The sequence below is a fragment of the Mizuhopecten yessoensis genome, unplaced genomic scaffold (genome assembly GCF_002113885.1).
Source record: "Mizuhopecten yessoensis strain PY_sf001 unplaced genomic scaffold, ASM211388v2 scaffold8131, whole genome shotgun sequence".
NCBI lineage: Eukaryota > Metazoa > Mollusca > Bivalvia > Pectinida > Pectinidae > Mizuhopecten > Mizuhopecten yessoensis.
In genome coordinates, this window is record NW_018407394.1 from 1,339,423 (window position 1) to 1,359,012 (window position 19,590).

At 35.4% G+C, this 19,590-nt stretch overlaps 1 protein-coding gene across 2 annotated transcripts in view; it reads left to right on the top strand.

The window, feature by feature from the left end:
* Positions 1-17,648, top strand: part of LOC110455116 (globin C, coelomic-like) — a 61,692-nt gene extending 44,044 nt beyond the window's left edge. For both annotated transcript variants that reach the window (XM_021505064.1, XM_021505065.1), the window contains exons 2-3: positions 6,803-7,048; positions 16,447-17,648. In XM_021505064.1, coding sequence (XP_021360739.1) covers positions 6,843-7,048; positions 16,447-16,816 — 576 coding nt within the window. In that variant the 5' untranslated portion in view covers positions 6,803-6,842 and the 3' untranslated portion in view covers positions 16,817-17,648. The remainder of the gene's footprint in view (positions 1-6,802; positions 7,049-16,446) is intronic.
* Positions 17,649-19,590: the final 1,942 nt, after the last annotated feature.

The window sequence follows — 19,590 nt, forward strand, 5'->3', positions numbered from 1 at the left end:
GTTGGCGGTCCTCGTCGCAGTGACTGCCTTTAGGCGTACACATTCTGCCGATATCGATGACCGATTTAGTCGGATTTGCAGACGACCAGAAAACTACTTGGAAAAGTGTATTTCATAATAAAAATTAGTAGAAGATTTATCCGTATATAAGATTGAATCTTTTCTGAAACTTATTGTTGTGAAAACAACATCGTTATATTCCAATTACCTGTTCTGACCATGCCAGGTGACCGTGTCAGCGCGCAGATCTCTCCGTATTCGAGGTGTCGGTCAACGCTAACGTTATATTTGCGACATGCTTTCCTATTAATTCCATGTATTGGCATGGCTACCTGAACAGCATGTATGTATGTACACCTGGCAATTGTTAACCGTTTTGATTGACAGGTGGAAATATATCCGTTGTAGCTTGGTCAATGATTTTTCGGAAAATGATCATACAGAATGATGGGGTGACTTTCATGTCATTCTGACATATTTGTAGTTTTATTTACCATCGGGTTCTTCACATAAAGAGTGCGACGACAAATGAAAGAAGACGTAGGTGGAGAAACGTGATATAGAACAATTAGGTATGTAAGCTTACCTTGCCTCAAAGACATATTGACCCACATAGCAGGATGTCACGAGAGGCGGGTGTCCACGGGGACACAGCGAGATTAATGTAAAACATAGTATTGACTTTTTGCGGAGGTGAGACGACTGAAGGTCATATATCATACAACAGATCGCGTTTTCCTGTCACACATACCAATTGGTTGAAGCCAGCGGGAAGAGCATCAACATGAAAATTACTTTGTGACTGACTTTTCTTCCTTTTGACCTTTTAAAATTTGTCGTTTGACAAAATTTACAAACGAAAACAAAGGGTTTGTTATCACATGCGTATGAATGCGCATGTTTACTGATGAATGGATTCACGGTACTTTAACTAGATATCGATAATATCTACAAGGCGGAAGCAGCGTTCTATATATAATAAAATGCCGACACAAAAAGGAATCGGACCGGAAACCATGTGGTTTATAAAAGCTGATAGATTACGCTGCTTGTGACATTGGTTAATGCTTACAAAGCTAATCAATGTGGTCAGCAATATAAAATCAGGATCTAGAGAGATAACAGTTGTTCAGTGAAATAAGATTCGGGATAAATGGATCCCGACAGATACAATGTGGAGACTGTGTAAGTGTAGAAATATGTATTATAAATTTGCGTACTAATTCCTGCATATTAGCAATAGCACTAGAAATGATATTGTCCTAGTTGCACGGATAGATGTTATGTTCCGGTGATATAGCTCCTTTTACTGAGCTATTTCAAAAAGCCAATCAAGACAGTATGCTGATAGAACCTTATAAATGGTACACTTACTGGTATGTCATTACAGCCTGTGGACCGAGCAAATCGGATTTGGGTTTTGAGGAGCAAGTATTGTACCTTGACCCTTCTCTCTACAAACGATGAGTAGATGCTGCTCTCGAAAGGTGTTTGAAAAATACGGCCTTGAATATTTGCTTTTGAAATATTTGTGCGATTCGTATTGGTAAATTAAAGCAGTTAGATCATGTGATTTCGTGATAAAGCTTTTAGAATATTTCTAGTTCCCTTCGGTTTTGTTTTGTTTTCAAGGTGGGCGATTGAAATAAAACCGTTAAGACGACACCCAAATTAATGCAAGTAAAAGATGGATTTTATTTGCATTTGTGTAACACAATAGTTCCAAATTGAACACGTGCGAAATAGTAATTGTATTGTCCCTTATAGACAAACTATAACTGTCGGCCTACATTTGTCGAAGAAAATGTACGCCATTCAAGGACAATAAACTGACTATTCCCACGTGTCTAGTCTATAACGGTATTAAAATCTTGCTATTCACAACCACCAAATCCCCGGTGTTCACTTGAAAAAGTCCACAGGAATGTGTTGATGAATGAGTACGATTCTGCTAATTGTGATAACTGTGATAATTGTGAAAATGTTCAATAAGAAAAAAAAATACTTGGCAATGAGACGTGTTAATTAGATAACCAAAGAGAACAACCAATTTTTGTGAAAATACTGAAAATGCAATGTACTTCGCTTACACAATTTAACCTCATTAACTTTGTTTCAATCATATCGTTATCCTGTTTAATTAAATTCAAAGTTACCAGTGTTAATACTGGGTCGATAGATACTGCTCTCAGTTCTCGGGATAATATCTGGCTACACTGCCGTCTGTACCTGGGGGAATTCTCCTTCGTCGCCAACATACAAAGACCATGAGCACTTTCAGCTAAATAAAGTGCATGGCGATGTTATCGTCGCCATCTAACTGGATTTTAACAAAGTTCGGCTCTACTGTTACATTAGTTACTTTAATTATAATCACGATACATGTACTTGCATGTGCCAGTTTCAGGTGCGTAATGCAATCCTGCAGCATGCATGCTTCGTTTCGTCATCGCAAATCACACATTGAAGCCTATTCAATTGCCGAGATCTTTGAATTGAAACAAACACACGCAAATGTCATCAATTATATACTTCCTATTCCGTGCAAAGGAATCTGTGTATTGAAGCATGTTATCAATTATGTTGCCTTTGTGACAGTGTATACATGAGTAGACACCGGACATATGATTAAAGGCTGTGTCCGGTGTTGAAAACTTCCCTAGCATACAGGTGCATATAATACATAATACTTTAATGTGACCAATGATTATTCTCGTCTGCCATGTATAGCAAGACCGGTTTGGATTACAACGACAATTACAGGTACCATGGAGAAGTGGGGGGACGGAGGTTTATGGCCCTGGCCCAAGGCGTGCAGTGATACGTGGGAGTCGGCCTAACATTATAACTAATTATAGTGCAAAATCGCTGACCAAATCTTTCTCATGATTTTTGCATCAACGTGTATACACAGATACAGGTGTTGCGTGAATGCATTACATTTATACAAGTCCCAAAACCGAATATTTACATTTGATCTGCATCCTTCCATTGCAATGCAATGAAAAGGCAAATGTTATTATGAGACTATAACAACATTTGCTATAGTGACGTCATCTATATCTATTGTGACGTCATCGATTTTATTGTTATCAACACTTAATTTGCTGTTCAAGATATGTTCGAAAAAACCAAATAAAGCAAATCTACTCTATCAAAATGTAAATATAAGGAATGAATATTTTAGACAATATTGTTATGGTCCTATAACACATTCCTATTGCTGACAAACTTACATAAAGCCCTAATGGGCTTTATCATATTTGTCATCAATATTAATGTGTGTTATAGGACCATAACAACATTTGCTAAAACATTCATTGCTTGATTACAATCAGTGTTTTTGACATTCCAAATTCCTTTAGATGCTATAACTATGCTGATATAAGCATTTAAGATCAAATTAGTGTATACGTGTATCAGTACCACTTGTGACACGTCAATGTTTTTAACACGAAACTGTTCGGTCGGTTCTGCGTTACTGTGCGATTTATTGGGGACCAATCATACCGTGACGACACATTAAAGCATTGACGGAAACACCCGAATGGTTTTGGATTGATTTTTGTCGCTTGATGTCAATCATAATGATTGAAAAGATGCCCTTGTTGCTCCTAAAATGGCTGGTTCCGCATTAATGTGGTAAAGAGCTTTTTAAAATTATCATGAACTGAAATAAACCACTTAAGGTTTGGATTGATATGCATATTCCTAGCATGTATGATGTTATGAAACCAATATTGATTACAAGCATATTCTTCAGGATCTTGATGTTTACCCTATTTTTTAAGCGAATGAGTCGTTTAAACATTACTCCAATGAGCTTCAGATATTCGATTGTACTAAATGTATGATCGTAGGTTAACTCATAGATCCGAAACAGGAAATAAATAAAATTTCTAAAATAATTTCGAAGTTATGTTTTTCATGGAAGTTCTTTATCGCTCAATAATCCTTTGCAGGTTCTGGAAAAGGACAAATCCAATCTATTCCTCTAAATTTACGTAGGATGCATCTTATATGAACGCTCCTGCAGTGTCGGAGATTTTTTCTATGACTTTTGCTTTAAGGTTATAAGATAACTAAAATTGATTTGATGCCTTCGTTGCAATATCAGTGACCTTATTTTCCTTTTCTCATAACTTCTCTATCATTTTGCGGTGTCTACCTAGACACCCCCGGTTAGCCCGTTTATATTCTTATGTGATTGTGTTCAGTATCATATTGCCGTGTTCAGGTTATGGCATTTAAGTGAAATGACACTCTAAAATGACATCTGAGTGGATTAATCAAGTTTTGACAACATCTTTAAATGACCAAAACAGTTGTATGTCGCAAGGACGCAAAACTCTGAACATTTTATCTCACAGACTTCCTCTCACAACAATAGATGTAACGGCGTACACGAATGAGCCGTTACATTTGGCAGCTATCTGATGGAAGCGTATCTGATAACCTTGCCGGCACATAACATGATGAAGAGTACAAAGTCGCTTACGTTGAGCAACACAAAACTATGTTCCGTTGAGATATGATTAATTCAAAGCCTGATTACCACCTATAAGACGTCAATGCATTTTTTTCAAAATACCTTTTTGGCGAAATCTGAAAAGAATAACAAATATTTGTGTACCTCTTGTCTATGAACCATCGTTCTGGATCCCTGAATTAAGTTGTATTTGGATATGTTTGGAATTAAATAGTACATGGAAGGTTTGCATTAACCTGTCGTTGATCATATCAAACTTTGAATATTTAGGCACAGGCATTAATTACAGAGTATCATCAACAGCTGGAGTCACCGAACCTTTCGAGAATATTACAGCCGCGTTATTGACCAATGAAATCAGTTGGATTTTTTGTTGCAAATAAGTTAATTCGTGAATAAGGATAAAAAAGCTAATATTAGCTTAAGTTACCTTTCTGAGTTTCAGATGGGTAATATACGTCAATGTTAACTGTTTCAAACCTGTATAACTAATAATTTAGACTATCAGCGTTCCTTGTCCGCGATGCTCTCGGCTTAATTGCTGCCTTCGGCTGTCTTTAGCCGAGGGACTATTGGTTTTATATAATAGCTATATTTTCAATTATAGTATATCTGTTCTATCTTCTTGTAATATGATGTATCTGTACATTCTTTGCCCCATATACTATTTTAAGTAATTCGTATCCTACGGACATACCTCTATTAGGATCCAGTGTTATATGGGATTTTACCGTCTATATTACTTCTTTGACCCATAATAATATATGGCAATATATACATATATAAAGTTGTACATGCCGGGTATAGGTATAAAACATAAAAAGGTTAATATAACACACACATCGATTATTGCACTGTTAAAATTCGGTAAAAGATAAAACTTGCCAAAAATGTGTTACGCTGCATTATACAACTGTTTCCTCCTCCTTGTAATAATCGGTGGAGCTCTGGGCAAACATTTTGGAAAGGCAAATCGTGTATACTACTAACCCAAACTTTATCAATTTTAAGAGATTAGTGGAGTACTAAACACTTCCAAATTAAGTAGTTAGTAAAGAGTGTGAAGTATAGGAGTTGGCGGTGATAAATTAGTAATAGTCGATGAAATTCCTTTATTAGTCGAATTGGTACCTTGCCCCACGAGTAAAATCCTAAACAGAGCACAAATCATGCAAATTGTTTTTCTTCATTTTCACATACGTTTCATAGCCCAACACACTAGGGCTGGCTAATTCCTACAACCCCTGAAAATATCGATATATATATATTTGATGCAAGACGTTGTTTGACACAGAAATGAAATATTTTAACTTTAATGTTTGTACGTCTAATGACTTATTCATTATTTCAAGAATATGCAAATTTCTTAGTCCTTCTTGTAATACTGAACACGTAAACGGGTTATAAGATTCTTCATTTCCCCATTTGGAAGTGCTAAATCGATATGACCTTCAATGACGTATTGACCTCAGTTAATTACCATTAATGCCGGATCAGTATGGAAAGCAGTGATACATAAATGTAATTCGACGATAAAATAGAGCCCGAAATAGCAGTCAACCAGGAAACATTAGTGAGCAGGGTTTTAGATAATTTTTCTATTTGTAGCAGAATTATCGAGATGCAGGACCGCCTTACGTTAAGCTGAGGCTCTTAATAGAAGCTAGTTAAGTAGGTATGATATACATCGGATCGCGATTTCCAGGCATGGATCATACAAACGTAATAACCACATTTGACCACTGTGGCTTTAGATTAGAAAACTAGTGAATGTCTCGCCATGGTAATGATTTCTAGTTACCGGGTCAATACTGACATGGATAATGGTTTTAATGACATGTTAATTATAACAATGGTATATAGTATTGATCTGTCGCCCAGGCATCCCTGTGTGCGGTTATGACACGGAATATCGATGATAAAACAATGGTAAGCTTTATATATAGTATAGTGCCATATGTGCCTCTGAACTCTGGTATACAAATGTATTTGAACTAATAGTTATTCAAACAAGATTAGATTCGGCATAGTATGTCAGGGAGGTAGCACTCAAAAATCGGCCTCAGATTTGCGACATTGCAAGTAGGCTGATACACGAACAAAATGCATACATGAATACATCACATAGACGGAGACACGTCGATCCCAATAAGTCAAACCACTAATAAATAACAATACGGGTGTACCAAGCTGGACCGTATTTCCCATTTTCCTGTAGGTGGGATGGAGTGGACATTACTTATTCAAACACTTGTATTTATTTTACTATTAAAGGAATCCATAATACTAAAGTTGGCCTTTTCATCTTTTCAGCAAAGACGTATGATGAGTTTTAGCCAATCGTGGCTGCATTATGGGATGTGACGTCAGCAAAAGTGTTGAAGTCAATGACGTCAATATAGCTGAAGACGAGGCGGCCGATTTCTCCGACAACCAAATCGACACCATCCGGAGTACTTGGCCAATCCTATCACGTGACATGGTTGGCATCGGAGAAAAGGTTTTCTTCCGGATATTTCTTGAAGAACCGAAGATCAAAACAGTTTTTAAAAACTTCTCGTAAGTAGAAAATGTGCTCTATCCATTAACCGAATGTACATGCAATGTCCTAATTGAAGCATCCCATTTGATTTTTAAAACTGTATGTTTGGTTTATTTTTGGACAAGTTCATTATCAATGATCGCCGCATGTTCTCTTATTGGACCCTTTTCATTTAATGTTCTACAATGTTCTCAGACAAACGGATCCATTTTTGCTTATATCTCAACTCCACTAGTTAATGTTTAAACATCTAAGATGACCACCATGATATCAAAGTGTGGGAATCATTTCACGTTTTTGTCTAGTTCATTCAGAAAATAAATGAAACAAGTCAGTGATGGATCCATTGTTCACTACAAAAGAAAAAACCCAGTTGGGATTGGTGGTTGGCAAGTATGAAAAGTATATATACTTCGAGAAGTAATAACACAAAAACTGCAAACAATTAAAAATGAAATATTGCTACTCCAAACCGGATGATAAGAACAATTCACAAGGGGAACTGCTAGGTCCATGTCAACATGTCCTCTGGTCATATGCTGTAATACAGCTATAATTCTACTGATAATAACGCAAGGCATGTCCATATTATGTCTAAACATAGATATGCTTACGTTGAAAATATGCATTTTCATACTTAGACTTAACGCAAATGTGGAACGGTTAATACTCAAACTGAACCTCAATGTGGACCAGTTCATGCTCAAATTGAACATAGATGTGTTTATACTCAGAATGAGCGTAGATGTGTGTATACTCAAACATTCAACCAACCATGGTTCCCCGTTTGAAACTACCAGAGTAGCCCTACCGCTGTGCGTTAAGCCATTTTAATGCTGTTAAACACGTATAAACCAGCCAAACATAAAAGATGATACGAGGATATCTACGTGATATTGGATTGGCCTTTTAATCTTTTTCTACAATGTCTTCTGGTAGTGAAAGAGATATTTTCATAACAAAGTACAAACTTTCTTCATCGAAAATTGGTATAGTATCTTAAAAGAAGGCAAAGCATTAAGAAGCATTTTTCCAGACAGTTTTAACCTACCTGTTGCTGTCTTAAAAGTGACCTTCTAATAGAGAAGTCGCCTATAACACAGGCACGGGTAATGTATTGAACAGTTACAGGTTGTTTTTTATGATTTTTTATGGCAATATCGGTCCTACCGGTCCTCTATTTGTCCTCTCTACCCACATATTGTACAGTCTGAGTATTATCTCCTTAAATCAATAAAACTGTTTCTGATGACCTTTGGAAACTAGCTTGGTAATGTCGTATCATTATTGATGATTTGACATAAATAAAGCCCTTTAATCCTGTCACACGGATATTTTTAAGGGATGCAATTACCATCAAGGTTTTAGATGTTGTTTCTTTCCGTCACTTTTAAATACATCGATTCCTATATATTTAAATACAGAAGTACCTGAAAACAACTTATTCAGAATGTTCAGGTTCTTAATATCCATAAAGCATTCACCCAAAAAGTCATGTGATAACCGGGATTCTAAATAGTATCTATAGTGCAAAAACAAACGTAGGACTCACACAATTACATTTGGCACAAGGTACATTTTGGCAAAAAATAAATACACTGCACGATTCAAGTTTTAAATACTAGCTTTTCATAAGGAGTCCAACGTACTGAGAGACTCTTACTATCAGTTGGAATTTGTATATAAATATATTAATGGATTCAGTGGAAGACTATGTCCAACAGTGTCCGAAACGAGAACAGGTTAAATTGGGTCACTCTCTAAATTCATCAGCAGTTTGAAATTTAAAAAAATCCCAAACACCAATCTGTTATGCTTGCACAATCAACGAACTACATAAACCATGCTGTTGGGTCGGCATTTATTGCTAATAAAACATGCTAAGCTTGCTCTATGACCAAGAACCCTGATGTATTTTCAAATCTTTCGAAACATAAAACACAAACTTAAATTACGTTTGTATTATCATATATCTGAATTCCGCTGAATGATTCTGTTACGGACTGTCTTGTTTGTAAATATATTCCGAAACTTCTAAAGATTTTATTCACAAATCACATTTTTTGTCACTGGCTTTGCTGGCTGATAATCCATGCAACCAAGTCCTTTATTTCTAGCAATATTAAATCATGGTAAAACTGATATGGTGATACTGCATATTGAAGTAATGGAAGTAATGAAACGTGAATTTTGAAGAATTCAAACGAACCTTTTTCTCAATTTTGAACATCCTGTACGCAAAACATTCTAAACTAATAGCCGATCTGTGTTTCACTTTAAATGAGGTCGATTTTATAGTCAAATAGCTGATCGGAAAGGTAACAATCACCTTGTTAATATTGAATTTCACTTTTACTTTATATCGACGATACGTTCTCATTAATTAACAAGAAACCCATTGGACACGTCGATCGTATATAACCTCCTGAACAAAACATCAATGAGCTACATAGTCCCCTACATAGCCACTTATCTCGAGGTTTACTTACAACTACATGGTAGTAAAAGTGAACCCATTAGGACTTTCCTTTTGTGAACTTTCCATTTCTTTCTATAGCCATCATGATTGTATTAAAAAACTATTCCACTTTTCTTGTTATATATAGATACGGTGTCGCCTTCGTGCCTTGTGATTTTTGTTGTCATAAACCAAGTTATCACTCACTTTTTGTGCAAGGTATAGATAAAAGGTAAAAGCTGGCGTATGTTTTAGCGTGTGATGAGGGCTTCAATGGCTACATAGCGTATGTGTGCCTTGAAGACCTCTAGTGTTGTGCATTGTACTGCTGCTATGGGAAGGAGATTCCATTTTGTTATTGTGTTTGGAAAGAATGAATATGTCTAGGTGTCCTTTGTAGCAGATATGTGTTTGTATGCGTGAAGGTGTGCATGTCTGGTTCGAGGGTCTACGGGTGTGAGTATATATGTTGGGTTTATAGCTACGATTTGGTGTACAGTTTTGTAAAAAAAAAAGGATCATTCTTGTGTGAAAGTGCCGTGTTTGTAGTGTTGGCCATTGTAGTTTGTGGATCATGTCTGTTACTGAGCTAGTGTTGTGGTATCTGTTGTTTACGTAGTGTGCCGCTCTTCGTTGTGTTTTTTCTATTTGTTTAATTTGGTTTGTGTTTTGTGGTCCAAAATGGAAGAGCAGTATTAAAGTTTGGTCTGACTAATGCTTTGTATGCGTGTTCTTTTATATGTGGTGAGTTTAGTTTTAAGGTGCGGTTTAGAAACCTAGGGACTTAATGGCATTGGCTGTGATGTTGTTAATATGTTTGTCCCATCGTAGGTTGTTTTCTGGATTCTACTGTAATGTGTGGTTGTGGAGTTTGTAGTCATAGTGTATTTTGTTGCTTGTCAGTGACTCCATATAAAAGGATTCTTTTGTTTACATTTTCCCTTGTTCTCTTGATTTTTACTTATAATTAAGGTTTTATTTTTCTTTGTAATTCCCCGGATTTTTCCGAATGAACGGCTATCAATTTTCTCTTCATGTATCATCACCTTCCTGTATTACAAGATCCCCACACCACTGCAAAAATTAAACTACTCATTCGAAATTTGGGTATGATTATAGCTTTGGCAAACCATTTTTGAAAACAACATACAATGCGAGAGTTTGAAAAAAACAATATTTCAAAATACAACAAGACCGGACCAGCATTCCAACCTCGACATTGTACTGTCACTCGTAACTAACTGAGCTACCTGTCAACGGACGAGTGCCAGACAAGTGGAGCTACAGTTAAATCAAATTAAAAAAAATGTAGGGGAGGTAACTGTATGTAGGAAAAACTAAGTGTAGTTCTCTAGCGTTTTGCTTGCAGTGACACAGGGAGCATTATTGTAGAGCTATATCGTTATGTATAATGTTTCATTCTTATTTACCTAAAACACTGCACAATACGTATACCAACCGCATGACATTTATAGAATATATTGAATATACTTATCCGGCTTTCCTAGCTTCCTTGAAAATGTCGACTATCAGCCAGTGATTAGTGACTAGGTCATGTCGTTTTTGAGCTGATTGAGATATATCTGATATTGTATACTTAAAAGTCGCTTTTTATTCGATAAACACAAAAACACAAATCAGAAACAGAAGTGTATATGACACCCTAGACATGGGATTTCACCCATTTTGACAGGCATTTCTATATCAAGGAGCGAGGAGACAAACTTCCATGACACGCCAATCATTAATTGATAGTATGCTATGTTCAGCCACACCTTGAACACAGAAAGTAATATTTAAGCATTGACGTCATAGCATTTTTACTTGCCTTTTCAACAACGTGATACAAGACACCTTTGATAGAATAGGTTAATCGTGTGGTGCAGTGGATAGTGCACTCGTCTTTCTACGACAAGCTTGGGCCGTGCTGTTTTAAAAAAAAAAAGTTTTTATTTTTATAGAATATTTTGCAAACGGTTACAATGAAAAATACAGCTGTACATGTTCCGAAAGTCGGTATATCACGTTATTAACCAGCGCAGGTTATAGTTCTCACTTTTACTATTGCCCGAAAGGGGTGAAGTAGGTACAAGTATACGAATAGCATAAAGTACGTATCATATCTTACAGAACAACCAAAAAACAATGAATAATGAAATATACATCATAAGAGTACTATTATTTGAAAACAATACAGTAGAAATCTTTTATTTTTTTCACAACGGTGCTGAATTGAATTTCCTCTTAGATCAGTGAACAAAATGTTTAGCTAGCAGAAAAGGTTAAAGCAGCTAAAGCATCAAGCATTTATAAAATATCATTGCAACTTTTGAGTCTGGTGTAGAAGTTCGGAGATATTGAGTACCCTTTGTTATAGATATGTTAATTTTATTGAACGTTTACAAGAATAACCTGTAATCTAGGAATAGCCTGTTCATTGATCATCTACAAGATTACGAGCTTATATGAATGTAGACATTTGTTGTCTTCTTTGTTAAAAGGTCCATTTTAATTTTGTTTTTGCCTAAGTGTGTAACAATATCGGCAACATCTACGCAGTGATAACTACGTCATATCCGGAGAAGACATATTAACAATATATTCAATTTTTTCTACTAAAACAGGGAATGGTTGTGTGATGTTTTGGAGAAAGTACAAATTTATCACTTAATAGACGAACCCAAATAACAAGGTGTGACAGTTACACAAAAATGTATAAGGTAGACGAAATCGCATTGCCGTAAAAAAGACACATTAGAAATAGAAGTGTTTATCCCGTTAAATGAATGACTTCAAGGCAGACAATTAGAACCCTTTTACAAGTCAGTTTAACATTTAATACCCAAAGAGGGGTTGCAAAAACGGATAAGATAGCTCTAATTGAATTTATATGATATCTTTAAATAATTCGACGATTTCATAGAAGAAAATATTTCAGAAAAATACAATGATATAGTGCATCGTTATTAATTATACGATTTTTTTTTTCTAAATCATTATAGGTATTTTTATTAGTCTCCGATATCTCCTAAGGTACATGTATGTATTTTAGGGATTAATCATAAAGTTGACCGCTACACGAACTGTGTGATACCTCTGAGGTTTCATGGTGAATTTTATAATATTGGTCCTCAGGCAGGAATATTCTACATGCTATAATAAACTCTTTTTTTTTATTTCGTCCTACAATGTAATGGGTTTTTTTTGTGAAATTTTTCGCCAAATTGTTTACGTTGGTGTATTCATCAGCTGTAAAGCAAATCAGCTGCGCGCAAGGAAAATGTAATATTTTGTCATTAAATGATTGAATTGATGCTTAGATATTCACGATACTATATAAACGATGCAATCTATTAACCGAGCCTTGTTTTCCTTATTTTTATTGCAAGGACTGCTTTCTTACGTTCATGTCTTCAACCATAGCTTTAGAGTGAAGAGATCATAATCATTTGAGGTCCTAGACAGAATACTAAGATCAAATCTAATATTTTTCCAACAAATAAGATGAGAGAAAAAAACATACCAATTACCAGTCATCCCCGGGCAAATATTCTGTGACATCAAAACCTTCGAATGCACCTCGTTTGTGTTTATGTTGTTAGCCCCTGATTAAAAAATACCAATCCGGCTCAATCACAGGTAAAAAAAATGTAATTACTCCCTGTGGCGCATTCAAGACAAATAGTCGTGTAGTGAACTGAATATCCTTCAGGGTGCGTAGTGCCCTTCTCATTTAGAGCTGCATCGAATACTATAGCAACGTATAGTGATTTCAATATAGACAATTTTGCGCTGGGCTCACCCCTCCATCTGTGCTATGATAGATACGATATTGAAACTGGAGTGTTGCCTTACCTAATATGCCAAGAATGAGAGTTTGATATCATAAGAAGTAATTTCCATGGGCAGTCGGACACCTGTACCTGCGGGTCAACACTGTGTCGTGTTCGGCCGTATATAATGACAGTACAGGGACATGTAGACATACTGACTACTCAGAACCTTTACAAAGCCAATAAGGATGGGAGTTTCAACTTACTGAATTATTTATTATTTTCATTATTAATTGATAAGAAGAAATCACTGAAGGGGTTTGATTGAAAGGTTGCTAGGTAAAAATGGTTCACGAAACGTTTCTTTCTATACGTAATAGATACATCAATAAACTTGAGAAAAACCCCGGTAGAAAATTAGAAACACGATAAAAGAATACAACATTATGCAAGGACTAGAATACTTTGTGGAGCAGGCATACTATAATAGAGAGTAAAAAACTGTCAAAATGATTAAAAATCTGACAAGAAAAGAATCAATATTGCATAACCCTTCACCTGTGCTTTTTTCTATAGCATATAAAGGAAAATCTCAAGGAAAATTATACCATGGTGACTTGCAAGAAAAAACAAGCTAATTTGTTTCTCGTAAAAACCGAAATCACACTTAAAGTTTAAAAAAAACTAAGGAGTATAGGATCAGGTGTTCTGGGTAAGCGTCTGCGCCTTGATTGCCAACACGCGCAATGTATATCTAGGTCAAATCCAAGGGCCGGGTCAGTGACAACGAAAGCACAAACACCATTAACAAGCTTCATTAAAACGTCGACATTCATATTGAAAAGGAAATTAATTGACCATGATGGTGACCATAAACGTATATGCCTTTAAAGTCTCTGCACTTCAGACACATATCCTTTACATCCATACCATATAAATATCTAATCCTTTACACCCATACCATATAAATATCCAATCCTTTACACCCGTACCATGTAAATATCCAATCCTTTACACCCATACCATATAAATATCTAATCCTTTACACCCATACCACATAAATATCCAATCCTTTACATGGTACGGGTGTAAAGGATTTGATATTTATATGGTATGGGTGTGAAGGATTAGATATTTATATGGTATGGGTGTAAATATCTAATCCTTTACACCCATACCTTATAAATATCCAAGCCTTTACACCCATACAATATAAATATCCAATCTTTTACACCCATACCATATAAATATCCAATCCATTACACCCATACCATATAAATATCCAAGCCTTTACACCCATACCATATAAATATCCAATCCTTTACACCCATACTATATAAATATCTAATCCTTTACACCCCTACCATAAAAATATCCAAGCATTTACACCCATACCATATAAATATCCAATCCTTTACACCCATACCATATATACATCCAAGCCTTTACAATTCAAACACTCACCGCTCGACATTCCAGACTCCCCCTCCTCTTACACGTCAGACTTCAATATCCTCTCACTTTCCAGATTTAACCTACGACATAATTTAGATTGATTCTTCCCCTTGAGACACCAAGAATCCCCATTTAACTTCAAATTTGATGCTCCTCATACTCAAGATTGTATCGTCTGCATGTATCATGCATTCGATAGGATTTGCCGAAATCATTATGCAGACATATCAGCACTTCGCCAAGTTGGAAACTGCTGACAGATTGAAACAAATGTAGTATTATCAACTGGATTGTTCTTAAGACCCCGAGCGTTGCCTTCGTATATTTCAGTTCCTGGAAGATTTCCTAATTATTTTCTGGTTTTATTTGCTTAGGATAGCCAGTATATATTAACTGTGGAGTGGGATTTTTAAATGCAACAGAAAATTTGACGATCTAGTGGTCAATCGATGAAAAGACAGGATAGTAAAACATGAACTGAATATTGAAACGAAACATACGTGTCATCACCTGCATGTGCTGTAATCTATATCAAGAAGGAATGCTCATGTGAAATTTAATACTCAAACAAAACCAAAAACTTCAAGAATTTTGTAATACAATTTACCTCATTGATATAAAACGCAAGTAAAAAACGTAGGACCCCGTGAGTTTTGAAAACCAGTAAAAACTAAGACTCAAATTTGTAAAAAATAAGCGAACCTAATTGTTTGCGTTTCAGAAGCACAAATCAAACATTTCCCGTGTTGTTAAACGCGAATAATCTATTGAACAAGAGTTGTGAAACAAAAGTAAACCCCAGAGTTGTGAAAAACAAACATACCGAGTTATAAAACACAAACAGAATTTATTCATATCGGGATTGTGAATCAACAACCTCAGAAAAACAAATCAAACCTTATGATCTAAGAGTTGTGACATAAAAGAATAAATAAACATTCTTGACCCATATAAGTGTGTTGTTCAAAGTAAGTGTTAGCACCTGTCCTCATTTGACAGTCAGGCTTCATTTAACCACGGTTTTTTAATTGCGTGTAATGATGCAGTTCTTACCCAAAAGAAGTCTGTTAGGGAAGGTATTATTGTTTTTTTTCATTATTTATGCGATATCTGATAGGGACCATTTGGAGAACTGGAACGAAACCGTGAAACTGTTTAGGATCTCCGGGACCTTCGGAACATTCTTTGATCGCTACACGTAACAGAAGGAATGAAAAAATGCCCCAACCCCCTAGGGACTTAGGGTTCATTGATAATTACACATCAGCCCTGACAGGAAAAGGGATGTACAATCAGTGTGTTATACACTGATATTGCCAGACTTGATATCTTTCTTAAAAACAGGGTGCGTTCGTCCCTCTTAAAGGACAGATATCATTCTATTTACATTTATAAAGGACTCCTTTAGCGTCCCTCTTACAGCTGGGGCATTTAAGGACGTGCCTCCATGTGTGTAGTGTATGCGTGCAAGTGTGTATGTATGTTGGCAACGGTATATCAGTGTATTTTCCTCCTTGCGATAGCACGGATCTGATGCCGAATTCAAAGTGCTACCTCACTGAAATACAATGCCGAACCCGGTACTGACAACATGTTAATTAGTTTGGGTGATAAACAATGATACTGAGCATTTGTATGAGTCTTCAGTTCGGTTTGTTTTGACGAATGGGATAATCATATGTCTTTATCGAACATTTTATTGCCATGTATTTCATTTTATACATTACAGGTATATAGATGAAAACAACTTGAGACAGTCGAAAATATTCATAGATCACGTGACAAAGTTCATGCAGGTAGTGGATTCGGTCGTGGATAGTTTGGAGAAGCCAAAGACTGAAATTCAACATACTCTGCTGATGCTTGGTGCGAAACACGCCACCTTCGACGGTTTTGACATTGAACATTTCGCTGTGTATATAAAAGTGTTGATGAGCGTCTGGGAGACAGCGATCGGAGAGGAATTTATACCGGAAGTGCGCGAAAGCTGGAATATAGTGTTTACGTACATTGTCCGATATCTCTGTCAAGGTTACGAACTTTTTATCCTGGAGACTGAACTTGATAAACCGTGTAATGGCAATTCAAGCGTAACGTAACACTATATATCTATGGTTATAATTTTCAAAAAGCTTCGATGAGATGTTTCAAAACCAGACTCGCTCAACGAGTCGTTAACACAGATATTCAAAGTATTATTTTTGAGAAAATATCTGAAAATTTACAAATATTTTTGTATCTGCTGTCTATGCGCGAGCATTATTAATCCCAGTACATGCAGGTTTAATTCTGAATTTTAATATTTTTGAAAATATACGAGATGAGTTATTTGTGTTAATTTGGCGTTGAGGTTGTCAGGGTTTAAGCATATGGATCGATATCCATAATTTAGGAATGTGGTTTTTGACTGGATGATATTTATTTGTGTTGAACTATTCGTTTACAGGTACGTAGTGAAATTGTATAAAGTTTCTTTTACCAACTAGATCCGTTTTTTTCATTCTGATTTTTCTATATTAATTGATATTACTCATGTAAACCAAACTGTAATTCGAACTCGTAATCGGTGAAGCTAAAGTAAGTCTATGTGAACTCCGTGTATTGTCAAGTCATCCAAGGGAAAACCTGGTTAGTAACATCGAAACCACAAAAGCACACAGAACAGTATAACAATAACATCGATCTCCAGTTAGCGCAAACAAAAGAAACATTTCCAAATAGGACCATAATGACACCATAAACATTTACAACAACTTTTATCAACCTGCAAAAACGTCAATTAGCGTTTCAGCTTCCACATATATGATTAAAGACGTCACGGGTATTTGTCAGGTTTTGTGACATCCCTGATATCATTTTTATATCGTGATACAGACAGTAAATTAGGTTTGGTTTAATTTTGTTTAACGTCCTATTAACAGCTAAGGGCATATTAGGACGTGCCTCCATGTGTGTAGTGTATGCGTGCTGGCGTGTGTGTATGCAGGAGACAGGCCATGTTGGTGTTCTTGCCTCCTTGTGATAGCGCGGATCTGAAGCCGACTTTATAGTGCTATCTCACTGAAATGCGTGCCGAAGGTCCCAAGCACACCATTCCGCCTGTTCACATTATACTGACAACGGGTGCATTAGTTCAGACAATAAACCATTGAGATAAAAAATAAAAAAACATCTTTAAGCATTTAAGTGTTTTCTGTTTAGAGTTATAGTCCTATTATTATAAACAGGATTGTAAACAAATTAATCAACTATATCAATGAATTAATAATCATGATATTTATTTTATATATTAAGTGGTATATATTTAGTTATATTTTATTATCACATGCTGGTATATTGTTTTTTTCATTCAACAAAGTTGACGCCATCAACGATCTGACCTGTATGAACTTAAATGAAATGGTACAAGCCGTCTTATTTCTAAATTAACTCAAACAAAAGGTTCGACAAAAAATTGAAAATGAGGTTATAGTAGACAACATGTGCATGTGGTGTCAATCAATATTGCCACCAGTTGTTAACATATTTTGCTTACAAAATATGAGTCACCACAATTGTCATAATGTTTCATTAAAATAAGTTCTATATTTTGTTATCAAATTTTGCAGTCAAGACACAAATTTCAAATTTCCTACCTGTTACTATTCAAATATGACTAAAGTTATCCTGTATTTTATCAAAACTGATGTCATATTAGGCTTGAACCTTTTGATAAGCTTATGAATTAATAAAAGAATACCGTATGAAGTCTCTTTCATTGATGATATTTATATATATATATTGTTTAGTCTACACGTAAAAAGTGTTTAAGCAAGTTAAAAATTTCCAAATAATTTCATGCTCAGATAATACAGTAGCAGATTTTGAGTAAAATGCAATGTTTAAGACAATCAAACCTCATAGAACATTTTTAATGGAGAAAGTATCAACAATAATAATAGAATTCGAGGTTCTTATATACCGCTTTATCACAACTTGGTTCGTAGGTCGTCTCGAAGCGGCTCACAAAACATATTAATCAGCAATACATTTTAAGTCTTCTGTCAGGTTTCAAATTACAGATGAAACACACAACTAGCTTAACAATATTTAATGTCGTATAAAACAAGTATATCGGGTATAAAAAGGATTTAAAACAGAATTTCAATCATGTACGAAGTGACAAGATCGTGACTATATAATCCTCAAATCTTAACCGAAGGCGTCTTCGGGGAAGTTTACTTTAATATAAAATGCGATTTTAGGATTTAAGTTATCATTTAAAATGTGATACACTAGTTTAAACAGCGGTGAAAAACTCGGAGCGTGGGCTTGCGTAATATTTAATTTTGCATAGGCCATGAGTCAACCTTAAATTCTTAATGACAGAACTTTTGTTTTTGTTTTTGTTTTTTGTTTTTGGGGGGACTTACAGAGATATTTCAACGTATTGGTAATATTGGGAGTGATTTTGATCAACGGTTTATGTTACGTGGTTAAAATATGAAAACTTGACTTATTTTACAAGAAATAGAGTTCTCATGTCATTGTGACGTCAATATAAAATATTGTATTTACAGTTATATCATTTTACATTGTGTTCCAATCGTAAACTATTTGATAATACAGGATTTTCATTAACAAAATACATGTAAGTGCTTTGAGATGCCAAACTGTCCCGAGTGTTAGTAAATATTCACAAAGATATCGTACAGTTCATAACTTATCGTCACTATTCCCAAAAGTACCCGAACACCAAAGTTTACGCTAGTTTATTTGATATTAGTAAATAACAGGCTGTACATTTTCACAACTTCCCCATTGAAAGTGAAGTAACTATTAAGTAACCGCTTATATCATGATACGATGGCAATATGCAGTGTTTTGTATAAAA